Source organism: Corapipo altera, unplaced genomic scaffold (assembly GCF_003945725.1).
Source record: "Corapipo altera isolate COAL_440 unplaced genomic scaffold, ASM394572v1 326, whole genome shotgun sequence".
Classification (NCBI taxonomy): Eukaryota; Metazoa; Chordata; class Aves; order Passeriformes; family Pipridae; genus Corapipo; species Corapipo altera.
Window position 1 is genome coordinate 218766 of NW_020884945.1, and position 14753 is coordinate 233518.

The 14753-nt window shown below is 66.7% G+C and overlaps 1 protein-coding gene across 10 annotated transcripts; it reads left to right on the top strand.

Annotated features, from left to right (window-relative positions):
- The first annotated feature begins 2461 nt into the window (after window positions 1-2461).
- On the top strand, window positions 2462-14575 carry SHROOM4 (shroom family member 4). 10 transcript variants are annotated; one of them, XM_027662434.1, is made up of 10 exons: window positions 2462-2590; window positions 5853-6004; window positions 7133-7264; window positions 7756-9745; window positions 9965-10026; window positions 10407-11003; window positions 11265-11687; window positions 11748-11958; window positions 12556-12828; window positions 12907-14575. In XM_027662434.1, exons 1-10 carry the CDS (start codon window positions 2465-2467, stop codon window positions 13174-13176), a joined length of 4236 nt encoding a protein of 1411 aa, XP_027518235.1. In that variant the 5' UTR covers window positions 2462-2464; the 3' UTR covers window positions 13177-14575. The 10 variants fall into 10 exon arrangements, with proteins under 10 accessions (XP_027518235.1, XP_027518240.1, XP_027518236.1 ...); XM_027662439.1 differs by having other exon boundaries at window positions 11769-11958; XM_027662435.1 differs by having other exon boundaries at window positions 7798-9745; window positions 11769-11958.
- Window positions 14576-14753: the final 178 nt, after the last annotated feature.

The following is a 14753-nucleotide window of genomic DNA, read 5'->3' on the forward strand; positions in this document are numbered from 1 at the left end:
GCAGCTCTGAGTAGGGCTGGGTCAGCCAGCAGTACTTCATTGCAGACATCACCATGTCATCACCATCACCGTGCCATCACCATCACCATGCCCACAGCTTTGGCTTCCTCGACCAGCTTCAAGGTCTTGTTGCCAGCACCTGCCCAAGGCTGAGGGACTGTGAGTGTGATGCTCACCATCTTGCTGGCATGGGCCATTTGAGGCACTGTCCATCCTGGGGACTGTGGTTACACAGTGCTTGCCTGGGACAGGCCCCATGGGCACACTGCAGAGTGGGGTATGGGCAGCTGCAGCCCATGCCCCCATAGGGCAACTGGCGTTGTGCCCAGTCCCATAGGACATTGCTGCTCTCCAGCTGGGATGGAGGGGTTCAGGGGATGGTCACACTGGTGGTTTGGGAACCACCCTGTTTGGGTGCAGGCATAGGGACATGGAGGGAGCTGGGGGCTGTGCTGGTGCCTGCCTTGCCCCAGATGCTGCCCACCCTTCACGGTGCCAATTGAGCACGGCGCTGAGGGCTGTGGTGGGGGTGTAGTGGGAGATGTGTGTGGTGCTTAATGGGCTGTGGGGCCACGTGATGAGCCAGGGCACAGAGCCCTCACGCCTGGCCAGGCAGCCCTGGTTACTCATTTGGGAAAGGGCACAAGGGGCAGACAAGCCAGTGGAGGCTGGGAAAAGTCCAGGCATGGCATCAGCCAGCCATGAGAGAGGGGCATGGTAAGGGTGGTGGCAAGGCCATGGGGGAGAGCAGGAGAGTCACGTCAGGGGTGGACATGACTGATGTCACGTGGGTGGCCATATGAGAGGGGCCATGCATCACTGCTGGGTGGGCTCCAGCACCACAAATAGCCCAGGTACAACCCCACTCTGTGCCGTGGGACACCCTGGTACAGGAACAGGGCACATGCACGGGGCTGCCTGCAGCCAGGCTGGGCAGGGTGCAGACAGAATTTAAGGCAGGCGCTGGTAGATGAGGGTTGCCAAGAAAAGTTCGAGGGTTCCTGCACTGGGGCTGAGCCAGCCTGTGGTGGCCCATCAGCCTGGCACTGCAAGCCCACCCTCCCAGGCCATGGCAGGCAACTGGGGGCCGCAGGCATTGCTGGCAGGGCAGAGCTTTCCAGGCCGGCTGTGCTGTCTGGGAAAGAGATGAGTAAGAGCCGTGGCCCCGGGCGGGAAGGGGAGGGGCAGGACTCCCGGGCTCCCCCGGGAACCACTGCTGATCCACTCCCACCGCCCTCAGCTGCCACTGCCTCCTCCTTCCCCGTCTCAGTTTCCCCAAAGGCTGGCACAGCTGCCCCTCCTGGGCCTGGCAGGGAAAAGACAAAGGTGAAGCAGGGCCACACTGCCACACGTGCCCTGAGGTGCCCGGCAGGACAGGGACAGGGCGTGGGCCAGCATGGGCAGGCCAGACAGGAGCCAGCAGCATGTGCTGGCCCGCAGGCAGGAGAGCTCGGGGCGCCAGCGTGACTGCAGGGCGGGGAGCTGGGGGGGCTGCATCACTTACTGCCACCCCCTTGCACCCACGTGAGTGCTGCCGAACTGCCAGACACACTGTGCCACCGTGCCAGGCTAAGCTGTGCTGAGCTGGCCCTAATGCTGTGAGTCCCTGGCGGCACCATACTGTGCTGGGCCAAACTGGGTTGTTCTGAGCTGAACTGTGCCAGGCCATGCTGTGCCAAGCCGAATTGTGCCAGGCCTGCTTGTCCACGTCAGCCCAAGCTAAACTAAACTGAGCAAAACTGGGTCAGGCCAAATGGAGCTAAACCAGGCGAGGCCCCTGGTCATGCTGTGCTGTACCAAACTGAACCGTTTCATCCCTGTGTTGTGCAGTGCTGAGCTGAGCTGAGCCAAGCCAGAATGTGCCAACCCAGCTGAGCTGCACTGAGCCATGGTGGGCTGAGCCATGCTGACTCCCCTGTCATCCCACACTGAGCTGAGCTGTGCTGTATTGTTCTGCACTGAACTGTGCCAGCACTCCATGTCATGCCATGCTGGGCTGAGCTGGACAGAGTTGAACTACACCGGCTGGGCCGTGCCAAGCTGAGCCAAGCAGCTCACTGCAGATCCCTGGGCTAAAGGGTGGCGTGCCAAGCCAAGCTGAGCTTAGTAGCAAGGTGCTGCGCTGTGCCACTGCACGCTGAGCCATGCCATGAGCTGTGCTAAGCCAAGCCGTGCCACGCCGAGCTGTGCCGCGCTATGCTGAGCTGTACCATGGCAACACCAAGCCGTGCCATGGCAATGCCAAGCCATGCCAAGCCAAGCCATGTCATGGCAATGCCGTGCCGAGCAGGGCCGGCCGCCGCCGTCCCTCCGCGCCTTATTGGCGGCGGCGGAGCAGCCCCGGTGCGGGTCGGCCCCGCCCCGCACTCGCCCCGCGCCGCTCAGCCCGGGCGGGCGGGGGTGTCATTTCCTCCGCGGCGCGGGGCCGGGCCGGGATGGGATGGGGCTGTAGTTTGTAGCCGCCATGGAGCGGGCCGAGGGCCGGCCCGGCGCCCCCCAGTACGTGCATGTGCAGCTGCAGGGGGGCGCGCCCTGGGGCTTCACGCTGCGCGGCGGGCTGGAGCACGGCGAGCCCCTCATCGTCTCCAAGGTAGGCACCGCCGGCGCCGTCCCGCGTGGGCTCCGCGGCATCCCCCCGACACGGGCCTCCCGCCCGTGGCGGGGCGCGGGAGGCGGGAGGGGGGACACCCCGGGGCGCGGCGGCGTCGGGAGGTGCGGGGAGCCCCGGGCGCGGGGTCGCGTGTCCCGGCGTGCCGGGGCGGGGGCGGCCGCTCCGCACCCACGAACCCCGCGACCCGCCGCTCAGAGACGCGGGGGGAGAGCGGGAGCGAGGGGGGCGGAGGGACAGCCCGGGCCCGGCGGCAGGAAGAAATTCCTCTGGCACATCCGTTGGGCTGGCGTCGGGGGCGGCCCCCGCCCCTTCCCCCCCCCCCCCCCCCGGGTCCTCGCCGGTGCCGTCCCGCGGGGCGTAGCCGGGGGAGGTCAGCCCCCCTTCGTGTGCCCACCCGTCGGTGCTGCGCCCCCGGCGCCCCCGGGACCGGGCTCTACGGGGACGTTGAGGGGCACGGTGTGGGGGACCAAAGTCCGTCCCGTCGCGCCCCGGGCACCCCTGGAACGCAGGGGCAGGACCTTGCCCGGGACGGGGCGGACGCCGGGGTGCGGGGCCCGACTGCAGCTGGAAGTGCGGGGTGAGGGTGACCTCCACGGCTGCGGTGTCTCGCCGCACAGGGGGTCACCGATTCCCGGCCCCCGCCGGCCGCATCGCCCTGCGGCGAGACCGGCAGGGAGCCGGGCAGCGGCCGGGGAAGCCCCAGCAGCCGCCTCTCCGCGGTGCCCGGACGGGCCCCTGTCGCCGGGCGGTTTGGCCGCCTGCCCGCCCGGTGCCACCATCCTGCCGGGCCGGGGTGCGGCGGGCCGGGCTGGCGGCCCCGGGGCTGCTCCCTGCCCCGAGCCGGGCTGGTTGCGCCCCCGGGCCGCCCCACGCCCTCGGCGGGACGCGGGCAGCGCGGTCTGGCTGGGGGAGCTGGAAAAGCGGCTCCGGTCCCAGCCCTGCGCCCTGGGGTGGCACCGCCGGCGGGCGAGAGCCGGGGGCGGAGGGGCAGCTGCCCGCGCCCCGACCGGCTGCCGGGCTCCTCGGGGCGGTGGGTCCCCGCGGGTTCGCTAGCTGCCGGAGGAGGGGACGGGAGGGCCAGGGGATGTTCCCCACCGCTGCTGAGAAGGGGGGAAGTGGTCCTTGCGGGCCGCGGGGTGCCGGCCCCCGCGCTCCTCCGGCCGCGCCGCCGCCGCGTGTGCTCGGCAGACAAAGGGGGCTTGTTCCAACGCTCTGTGCATTCAGGGGAGGGTCCCCCGGGGCCACTGCTCCGCCGCTGTGGCCGGCCGAGGTGTGTGCGGGGAGGGGGCGGCCCCCGCCTGCTGCGCGGGGGGCCCGGGCCCCGCGCCGGAAAGGGGAAGGGCGTCCCCGCACTCGGTGACACAGTTTGGCCATTCCAAACTCCCACTCCGGGCGGGATCCCTTCCTGTGGCAGAGTCCCACGGCGGGGCTCCCATGGGCTCCAGGCCCTCTATGGGGCTGCGAGAGCTCTCTGGCACAGGGTCCCCTTGAGCACGTCGGGGACAAGAAGGGAGGTTGGTGTGGGGCAGGGCGTGCACAGCTCTGGCATTGCTCTGGCTGTGATTCCTGAGGCAAGTTTCTCCTGGAGCAGGCAGATATTGCTGTGAGCCATCTGGTACCCACCATTAGGGGCCAGAGTGAACACCAGGGGTGGTGTTCGGGAAGTGTCCAGGGCTGTCCCATTCCAGGTTTGGCTGGCAGTGCTGAGCTCACTGGTGGTGAAGGCAGAACAAGGGGCTGTTTGTGCCAGATTTAGCTCCTGGGGAGTGATGCCAGGGCTGAGCCATGTCCGTCCTGGTGCATGTGATGGCCCAGACGTGGGTGCAGCCCTGGTGGTGTCCTGCAGTAGGGGGGACAGCCTTTGTGTCTGACTCAGCCCTGTGGCCATGGCAGGCAGGGCTGGGTGGGCACATGGCTGGGCAGAGGACTGGGGTGAAGGTGCAGTCTGTCCTACCTGTTCTGCCGGTGCCCAGTGGCAGGCAGCAGCATGGCAGGGGGTAAACTCAGGTGCTTCACTGACTACATGGTGGGATTGGGAGCCCTCGCAGGCAGCCAGAGTCCCCTGCCAGGAAGGCAGCACTGTGGCTGGTATCTGGGTGGGAGGGCAGCATGCCTGCACAGGCAGACACATTGGGCTGTGCCTAGCCTGGCCATGGCATTGCAGTGCCCAGGTCCCTGAAAAAAGGGGAGAGCTGTGGGGTGCTGGGCATAGCTGTGCCAGGCAGGGCCATGGGGCACTGCTGGAATGGGCATGAGTCCTTGCTGCTGCTGCCTGCTTCCCAAGGTGCCATCTTGTCCAGGGGCAGCGGGGTGGCCCCTGAGACCTGGCTGGCACCAGAGCTGGAAAGGGGTGCCCAAAGGCATGTGCACAGTGACTGGCCTGCTAGGAAGTCATGGGTGTTCCCTGTTGCTGGGGCCTGACTGCTGCTCAGGCTGGTGCTGCAGGCACTGTGAGCAGAGCTCGTTCCTTGGCTGAGCCTGGGAGCAGCTGAGCAGGGTGAGGAGCCCATGAGTGCAGGAACCCCAGCATGGGACCGGATTAGCTCCGTTCTGTGGGTGGCTGTAGTGGCTGGCCACATCCACACCAGGCAAGGGGGCATGGGGCACCCCAGGTCCTGCTGGCAATGGGCACTCTGGCTGCACCTGCTGGACACTGCTCACCCCGGGACTGCGCACACTGCACCTACCTACTGGGGCAGAGGGGGTGGGCTGGGGTCCCACACGCTGGCAACACCGTGGCCTTGCGTCCTCCAAGCTGCAGCAGTACGGGGTACCAGGCTCTTTTTGGCCATGGGTGTCAGGGATGGGTAGGCATGTTCCAGGGCTCAGTGCTTCCCCTGCTAGTTGTCTCCCATGGGCACATAGGGCATGATGGCATGCTTTGGGCATTGAAATCACCACGGGTGCCCAGGCAGGCCCGACAGGGGGCTGGAAGCAGCGGCAGGGGGCTGGCATCCACGCCGGACAAAGGGCCCTTGTGCTGCCTGCACCCGCGGGGGAATCTGCTGGGATGGGACATTTTTCTTTCTCCCCCCTCCCCGATGTCCTTTCCTTGCTCAGAAATTCATGTGACCAGAGAAGGGGGGGAGCCCGGCGCGCTCAGATCCTTCTGTGGTGCCTGGGGTTCAGGCAACTGCCCCTTTCCAAAGCCTCTTTCTCCCCCGGCACCCCGTGGCTGCGGCACGTCCCCTGGGATGTTCTGGGGGCCGTGCCCCCTCTGACGCCCCTCTCTGTTGCCCAGGTAGAGGATGGGGGCAAGGCTGCACTGTCCCGCCGGCTGCAGCCGGGTGACGAGCTGGTGAACATCAGCGGGACGCCTCTGTACGGGTCCCGCCAGGAGGCCCTGATCCTCATCAAGGGCTCCTACCGCACCCTGAAGATGATCGTTCGCAGGTTGGCAGCGCTGCGGGGGAGGGACGCAGGGAGGGCCAGCGGGGCTTCGCCTGCCCAGGGGGCTGGCAGGAGCCTGGAGGTGCCCTTGCCTCCAGCCTGGAGGTGCCCCTTGCTGGGATGGGATGGGGGTCAGTCCCCCTGTGTGTGGCTGCCAGCGCTCTGGGTGGGTGGGGGTTCCCCAGCCAGAGGAACCGGGGCAGTGCGGCGGGCTCGCCACCCCCTTGCTGGGCGGTATCCTCAAGCGTGGCCGCTCCTCTCCCTTCCTGCCTGCCTCCTGCCTGCCTGCCTGGGAAAGGAAGGAGAGGCAGGGCTGGGCCTTGCAGTCTTCCCCCCCACCCCCAATCTGCATCCATTCCGTGGCTGCATCCTGACTAACTCCAGCTCCAGCGGCACTGCCCACTGGGCAGGGGTACCACGGGGCTGTGCTGGGGCTCAGCATCGTCCATGGTGAGTTTGTGGGCTCTGGGAAGGGAAGTCCCTGCACTGACTCGGCAGCTTGTCCTTGCCACCCTCCTTGCCTAGTCAGTGGATGCTGGGGCAGCACTCGGCACTTGGTGGGTTCAGGAGGTGGCTTCTGACCACGTGCCTGTGTGGTGGCATTGGACACCGCTGCCTGCATGTGGTGTGGGGACTGGAGAACCCCACGGCTGCCAGGGGTTGGGATGGGGCCCAGCACAGGACACCCCCCCCCTCCTCCCCGGAGACAAGATGTGGCCGATGCTTGCTGGGAATGCTGAGGGACCAAGGAACAAGGAGGGAGGGTCAGGCTTGTGGTGGAGACGCAGATGTGGCCTCAGGGTCCCTTGGTGGAGCTGGTCCAGTCCCGGCAGGGATGTTTGCCCTGCCCGGGGTGTTGCCTGTGGGCTGCGCAGGGGCCACATCCTCAGTCCCCTGTTGATGCTGGCAACAGGGATGCTGCAGGCAGGGGACTCTGGCCAGTGGGGTGAACCGTGGGATCCCCCTGCCCACTGCCGGGTGCTGGCAGGGCTGGACCCTCCTCGCCACTGTCCCCCTTGGGCAGGCGCTGGCCTGGGGGGACAGGAAGCCCCGTAGGAAGTGACTTCAGCCCCAGTTCCTCGGCCTGGCTTCCTCCCCATTCTTGTCCTTTCCCGCTGTTGCTCTTGGCAGGAGGAGTGTGCCCGTCCTCCGCCCCCATTCCTGGCACGTGGCCAAACTCGCCGAAAGCCGCCCCGACGCCCCCACCATGCACTGCCCTGCTGATGCCTTCAGCCTCTCATGGCCCTCAGGGTGTGATGTCAGGTGAGACCCTGGGGCATTCATGAGACTGCGCAAGGGGAGGGGGCACATGGGGCACCCGCTTGGATCAGGGTGGGCAGTGTGGGGTAGATGCTCACATGCCTGCCCCACACAACTGTCGGGCATCCCCCCTCATCCTTCCACTGCGCTGCCCTTTCCCCTGCCTGTTTACTCCCAGCTCCCGGCAGGAAGGGGCGGTGGCTCTGCCGGGGCTGGCCAGGAGCTGCTTAGTCCCATTGCCCCTGCTGCCAGAGCTGGGAGGTCCCGAGTGGCTGGAGTCAGGCACACCCTGTGTTCCCTGTGCCTGCTCCCCCTACCAGTGCTGAGGCAATCTTGGTGCTGCCCCCAAACCCAGTGGTGAAGAGCAGGTTGGGGCTGCACTGCTCTGTGCCCACTTGTCCCGGGGAGGGTGTATGTGTAGGGGGGTGGGATCTCCGCGGAGCTGGGCAGGGGGTGGCAGACACCCCTAATGCTGGCATGGGGCCGGGCAGCAGTGAGCTGTCCCTGCAGTGGAACCCGCTGTCCCGGCACTGCAGCACCGACCGGAGCAGCTCCATCGGGAGCATGGAGAGCCTGGACCACCCTGGCCAGGCCTACTATGAAGGAGACCCCTCACCCGTTGACCAGGGCATGTACCACAGCAAGCGGGACTCGGCCTATAGCTCCTTCTCTGCCAGCTCCATCGCCTCCGACTGCGCCCTCTCCCTCCGCCCTGAAGAGGCTGTGTCCACTGACTCCAGCTTTCAAGGCCCCTACAAGGCCCCTGACGGGCGCTACCTGACCACAGGGGCTGAGCCATCTGCCAGCCGGCACCCCGAGGCCTGGCGGGCGCCTGTGCCTCCCCAGCCCCCTGTCAGGAGGGACAGCCTGCGGGCAGCCCCGGGCAGCAGAGGGGACAGGCACCGGGCGTCAGCGTCAGCGGACATGCTGCATGCCAAGGGCCGGTGGATCTCTGACACCTTCCTCTGCCAGCGGGATGGGGAGGCGGAGGCGGTGGGCGGGAGGACGCTGGCACCGTACCCCACAAAGGACCGTCTCTCTGCTGACCAGTATTACATGTTGAGCTCCCACCCGGACCAGTGCCCAGCTGAGCCACTCCTGGGGGAGAGCATGGAGTCTGATGACCGGCTGTATCTGGATGGCAGCATGCACCGAGTGCTGGATGCCACGACAGCAGGTGACAACCCATTGCTGTCCCCCCTCAAGGGCCACGTGCCACACCGGCACAGTGCTCCCGAGCAGCTGCTGGCCTCCCAGCTCCGCTCCCTCCAGGTGGGCTCCAGCAGCGAGCGAGCCTCGCCAGCCCCCGATGGGCACCGCTGGACCTTGTCCCCACTGCACCCTGAGGGCAGCCGGGGGGGAACCACAGGGGCTCCCCAGGACGCCCCGCTCTGCCCAGAGCCTTGCTGCCGCCCGCCGCCCTGCCACTGCTGCCCCGAGCCTCAGCGAGCCTGCGGGCAGGAGGGCCGGGGGGCCAGCCCGGCGCTCAGCACTGAGGGGCCAGTGGAGGAGGAGAGCCGGGCAGGGGCCCGGCGGGCCGGGGGTCCTCCCCACCGCTCTGCTCAGATGCGCCGCCGCAGCGACCGCTTCGCCACCAGCCTGCGCAACGAGATCCAGCGGCGCAAGGCCCAGCTGCAGAAGAGCCGGGGTCCCGGTGCCCCCCCGCCTGGCGAGGAGCCGGTGGAGGAGACGGAGGAGCCCCCTGAGAGCAGCGTGCCAGCAGAGGGACCCCCCACCCTGGCTGAGCGTCTCAGCCCTGCGCCGAGCGAGGACGGCAGGAACGCTGGCCGCTCGGGGGACCGGGGTATCCCCACTCCTGACCCGCTGCCAGCCCCCAAAGGGCCCCCATCCCCCGAGCGGGCGGTGCCAACAGCCAGGGGCCGCTGGCGCTGGTCCCCGGAGCGCAAGCTGCAGCCGCAGCGCTCGCCCAGCCCCGGTGAGCTGGAGGGCTACAGCCAGGGCCCGGTGGCCCGCAGCTCCCCACCGCAGGGCAGCGACGAGGCCGTCCTCCTGCCCTTCGCCGACCGCCGCCGGTTCTTTGAGGAGAGCAGCCGGCCGGCACCGCCCCAGCACAGCAAGCCCCCAGTGGGCGATCCCGGTGCCTTCCAGCCCCATGGCCCCGAGCACCGGGATGTCCGCCGCCTCTCCGTGGACCAGCCTTACAGCCCCCCGTCCCCCAGCCGCCCTGGCTCTGCCGGCCCCTACGCCGAGTGCTGCCGGGAGCAGCCCCCCTGCTACAAGCCGCTGGGGAGGCCGGGGGAGCTGGATTATGCACGGGGCTTTTCCTACCCCTATGGGGTTCCCCTGCGCCCCGAGCCCTGCCGCTACTGCGGAGGGGACCCGTGCCCACCGCCGCTGCCTCGCGGTCATCCCTGCCGCTGCCACCCCCAGCCCTGGGTGCGCTGCCCCGACTGCTGCTGCCCGGCCCCCCGTCCTGGGCGAGAGGAGAGTGACGCATGGCCCCCCCGGAGAGCTTTTGCCCCGGTGAGTAACTCCACCCGAGACTGTGCTGGGGAGCAGCACTGGCAACCCCTTGCACTCCTGGAGTGTGACCTTGGGTTGGGGTGTGGAGTACTGTGCCCATGTTGGCCCTGCAGACCCACTGCATGCCTTCTGCGCCTGAATGGGGATGGGATGGGACGGGGTTGCTGGGAAGGGGGACGTAGACCCCTCTTTCACACTCCCTCTCTTTCCCCCACACAGGAGTTTCCTCAGGATGAGTGGGAGCCACCTACGATAACCAGGAAAGTCAGCCAGTCTGTCAGGTGAGCCCATGCCAGGTACCGGAGTGCTGGGATGTGTGTGCCACTTGGTGGGGACTGCCATGATTTTGGTTGGGGATATACAAAGCGCTTCCTGTAATGCCTTGTCCATCTCAACGTGGTGCCTGTGAAACAGGAGCATGTGCCACCTTGGGCACACAGGGCCAGGGGGCATGAGGAGGCATCCACAGCAAGGAGGGTCCCTCCTTGCCTGTCCCCAGAGGTCTGGGGGCATCTCCAGGGGGTTCTGCCCAGCAGGAGAGTGTGGGCTTCCCCCACCACCAGGGCTGGGTGACTCCAGCTGGGGAACATGAGGCAGGGGTGGGCATGAGCTGCCGCGAGGTGACAGTGTGTGGGGGGCGGGTGTCTCCTTCTCTCCCCAGTGAGCTCTCCCACTACCAAATGGGCTTCCAAAGGCTTGGCCCCTTCCACACCTGCTTTGAGAGCGCCGAGCCGGAGTGGCCACCCTGCTACCGGGCCACATCCACGCATGACCTCTCGTGGGATAGTGACCGCCTGGCCCGCACGCCTGAGAGCCCCCCAGACCCGCTGCACCGCCCACTGCGGGGCAGAGCCTTCTCCGAGAGCCACCTCAACCTGGAACCTGCCAGTCCCCGGGGCCGTGAACGGAAGGACCTCTTCCGTGCTAAGCTGGACCAACCCCGCATCCCCAAAAAGAAGGGCCCCCCGCCTCCCCGCCCACCTCCCCCCAACTGGGAGAAGTACCGGCAGCGCCGGGCATCCCAGCACCCGCCGGATGGTGCTGGGCACGGCTCTGCCTTTGCCGCCCCGGTGCCGCCCCGCAGCATTGCTGATGTGGTGCGTGAGCGGTCACAGAGCCTCACTGGGGAGCAGGGGGGCCGGTCCTGGGGGCATGCTGCTCGCCCCCCTGCTCCACCAGGCGCCTGGCCCCGTCCCGAGCCCCCCGGATCACTTCGCAGGACTCCTGGGCCCGATGCTGGCAACGCCGAGATTTGCAGGCAAGTGCTGCCGTGGCGTGGGGGTGGGAACGGGGCTGCAGGTACAGCCTTAACACGGGTGGGCTTTTGCAGTCACGTGGCCCCTTGTGCCCTGCATCAGAGCATCCTAATCCACCCCTTGGGGCACACTCTGGGGTTTATTTGGGGTGGACGGTGTCCCTGACCTCTTTGCCTGGAGCGACCACAGCCCCCCTGCCCATTCCTGTCCCCAGGACAGGGATGGGCAGGGGGGCTGACGTGCCCCTGGGGGGGTGTTGACAGGGTGGCAGGGGCTGGGGAGAAGCGGCCAAAGGCAAAGAAGCCCTGGGAGATGGAGGAGCAGCCCCAAAGGCTCATCCGGAACCCCGAGCGGGGCTGTACTGGTCCCTGTGGGGTGGGTGAGTGCTCCCCACCCCTGCCTGGTGGCCCCAGCCCAGCTGTGCCAGAGGCACTCAAGCCCAGTCCTGGGGCAGCGGAGGGGGTGAGCTGCCAGGGCAGCCGGCCCCAGCCCCGCCGCGTGGACTCAGAGGAACTGCTGTGGAATATGGCAGTCAGGGACCACTCCCTGGCCAATGTCCACACCCCTTTGGCCCCCTTTGGCACCACCACTGAGGTGATCGGTGAGCTGCTGGTGGCGGGGGAGCGACAGGCCTGGCGGGAGCGTCTCCAGCAGGACTGGCACCTGGAGGCCCTGGCACAGGACAGGTAGGGCTGGTGTGGCACTGGATGCTGTGCAGAGGGCAGGCTGCACCCTGCCACCTCCAGCACTGACCCCTGCCCCCCCAGGCAAGGCTTCGAGCCCATCTCGCCACCCCCTGGGAGTGTTGCCAGCTCCAGCTCCTTCCCGGTGCACTACACTGCAGCAGCCGGCAAAGCTGAGCCGCTCAGCAAGGTGACAGCGCTGCCAGAGGTAGTGGAGGGGAGCTCAGAGGATGATGAGGAGGAGGAAGTGGACCAGGAGCTGGTAGAAAAGAAGGTACAGGAACTGCTCGGGCCAACGCCCTCGGGGTTCCCCACTGCCCTCACCAGGTGCTCATGGGCACTGGGGGCATTGCGGGATTTTCACAGGGATTGGGGCATCACTGATGGCTCACGGGAACTGAGGGCATCACTAGGTGCTCATGGGGACCAGGGACATTGCTGGGTGCTCATGGGGACCAGGAACATTGCTGCATGCTCACAGGGGCTGGGACATTGCCAGATGCATGCGAGGACATGGGCGTTGTCAGGTGCTTGCGGGGCCTGAGTGTCAGGAGTGTCCCCATGAGCATCTGGAGTGTCACCAGATGCTCATGGGGAGCATGGACATCTCCAGATGCTCAGTGCTTGCAGGGACTGGGACATTCCCAGATGCCCACAGGGTCCAGGGGCATCCCTTGGCTGCTCGTGGGGTCTGAAAAATTACCAGATGCTTGTGGGGACTGGGGGCATTGCCAGTAGCTCATGGGAACCAGGGGTACTGCCAGGTTCTTGTGTTCTGTGGGGCCCAGCACAGTGCCCCTACACCCCTGTGCCAGTCCCCCAGTCCCATGGGGGGTGGCCCCAGTCGGCCCTGACCCTTTTGCTCTGGCAGCTGCAGCTGATCGAGAGCCTGAGCCGCAAGCTGGCGGTGCTGCGGGAGGCACAGCGGGGGCTGCAGGAGGACATCAGCGCCAACGGGGCGCTGGGCGACGACGTGTCTGCCCGCCTGCAAGCCCTCTGCACCCCAGGGGAGTTCGACAAGTACCGCCTCTTCGTGGGTGACCTGGACAAGGTGGTCAACCTCCTGCTCTCCCTCTCGGGGCGCCTGGCCCGGGTGGAGGCTGCCCTGGGCAGCCTGGGGCCACACGCCCCCGCCGAGGACAAGGTGGGCATGGGGCAGGGAGGCACCTGCGAGGCCGTGGGGTGTGGGACACCCTGCCAATGCCGCCCGTCTCGCCCACAGCTGGCCCTGCGGGAGAAGCGGCGGCTGCTGGTGGCGCAGCTGGAGGATGCCAAGGAGCTGAAGGAGCACGTGGGGCGGCGGGAGGAGGCGGTGGGTGCCATGGTGGCGCGGTACCTGCCCGCCGAGCACCTCCAGGACTACCAGCACTTCGTCAAGATGAAGTCAGCCCTCATTGCTGAGCAGCGGGAGCTGGAGGAGAAGATCAAGCTGGGCCAGGAGCAGCTCCGGTGCCTGCGCGAGAGCCTTGGCCAGGCCTCCAAGGGCTGCTAACCCCCTACCCAGCCTCCCTCTGGGACCCTGGCTGTGGCCCCAGCTTGCTGCCAAAGCAGATCCAGCCCCTCATGGGCTCTCCCTATGTCTGTCCATCTGTCCAGCCCCTGCCTTTTATTTATTTCTCTGGTTTACCAAGCAGGGGAGGGGCTGCCAGTCCAGATGTGGACAGGGGGTGTTGTGCCAAAGAGCTGTCATGGACTCTGTGGCCACCTAGCATCCTGTGGCTCAGCTGGACCAAATGGATGGATGCTGCCATCACCCTCGGAGCTCTTTCTGTGCTGATGGGGGTCCTTCCACCTCGTCCTGGACACCAGCACCTGTCCTGCATTCGGTGCTGCACCACATGCCTTAAACACCCCCCAGCTACCTTGGGGCATATCCATGCAGTGCCTGAAAGGGTTAAAGCATGCTTGCCTTCTGTCCTGTCTGTTTGTCCAGCTCTGTCCATCTGTCCGGTGGGAGCTGAAGGAATTTCAGCCCCGGCATCCTCTTCCTCTCCATTGTATCTGAAACAATGGCCCTGGCCAGCGGGTTCTTAACCCGCTCCCCGCTGGCTGAGGCACCACGGGGGGCCACAGTGGGTGCCAGTGGGTGCTGTGTACCCCTCTCCTGGGGAACACTGCAGTGGGTGCTCCCGGGATGGTGCCCTGCCAGGGCATGGGGTTCTGGGACCAGAAGACTGTGGCCTGTGGCTACCCCCTGTCACCCACACTGTGGGCATGGGAACCAGCAGGTCTCATCCAGCCCTCACCTGCAGCTTCTGGCCCAACACCAGAAGTGATTAATAGAGGAAAAAACACATTAAGGACGAACCGGGATACTTGTCCCCTCCCCTTTGCTGCAACAGCCCCAAATAGCACTTATATGTCAGCCCCTCCACTGTCCATCTGTCTCCATAGGCTGGGCAGGTGCCTTGCTACTGATTTTGCACAGGAGTTTCATGCAACCAGCAGCAGCTTGGGGCAAGGGGTAAAGTGATTTGAGAAGGCAGGGTGGGCTCCAGCCCCTTTGGTGGCCCCATAGCTGGACAGCCCAGTCCCAGGGTGCAGGCAGCACCCACTGCTGCCCTCCTGCCCCTGCAGCAGCCCCCTTGTGCGGCTGCCCCTCCCTGTGGGCCCCCCTCAACCTGTTGAACACTACAGCCCACAGCTGCCAGGCTGTACCTTGGGATGGTGCCTGGCAGGAGTGGGGTCACCAACATTCCCTCCATCTCAGCTGCCCCCAGGATCATTGCTAGGACCAAAGACTGCACCCACTGGGTGCCACACTGCTCTCGGGGTGGGAATCAGCAGCCCTCCCCAGGGCCCTCTGCTGGGGGCGCTGCTGGTGCCCGTGCATTGCTGCGTGCCATTGTGCCTCACACTAAAGCAGCAGCAGGAGCTGCACATCTGTCCCAGCTCTGTCTCGTGTGGTTTATCCCTGTGTCCCGGCAAGTGGCACCGGGGAAGGGGGTGGGCAATTACTCCAACTGGGGTGAGCCAAGCCTTGGCAAGCTCTTGGGACCCGAATGGGGTTACAGAGGGTCACAGGGGGCACCTGGAGTGCAGCTGTGGGCAGGGAGCCCTCTGCACCCG

What these genes read in the sequence shown, in the direction of transcription:
- SHROOM4 (XM_027662430.1), top strand. Translation starts at nt 5,622, where the DNA reads ATGGGACATTTTTCTTTCTCCCCCCTCCCCGATGTCCTTTCCTTGCTC. An exon ending in CTGAAGATGATCGTTCGCAG is followed by an intron (nt 6,005 to 7,132) that starts GTTGGCAGCGCT and finishes TGCTCTTGGCAG; the next exon opens with GAGGAGTGTGCCCGTCCTCC. An exon ending in ACGCCCCCGCCGAGGACAAG is followed by an intron (nt 12,829 to 12,906) that starts GTGGGCATGGGG and finishes TCTCGCCCACAG; the next exon opens with CTGGCCCTGCGGGAGAAGCG.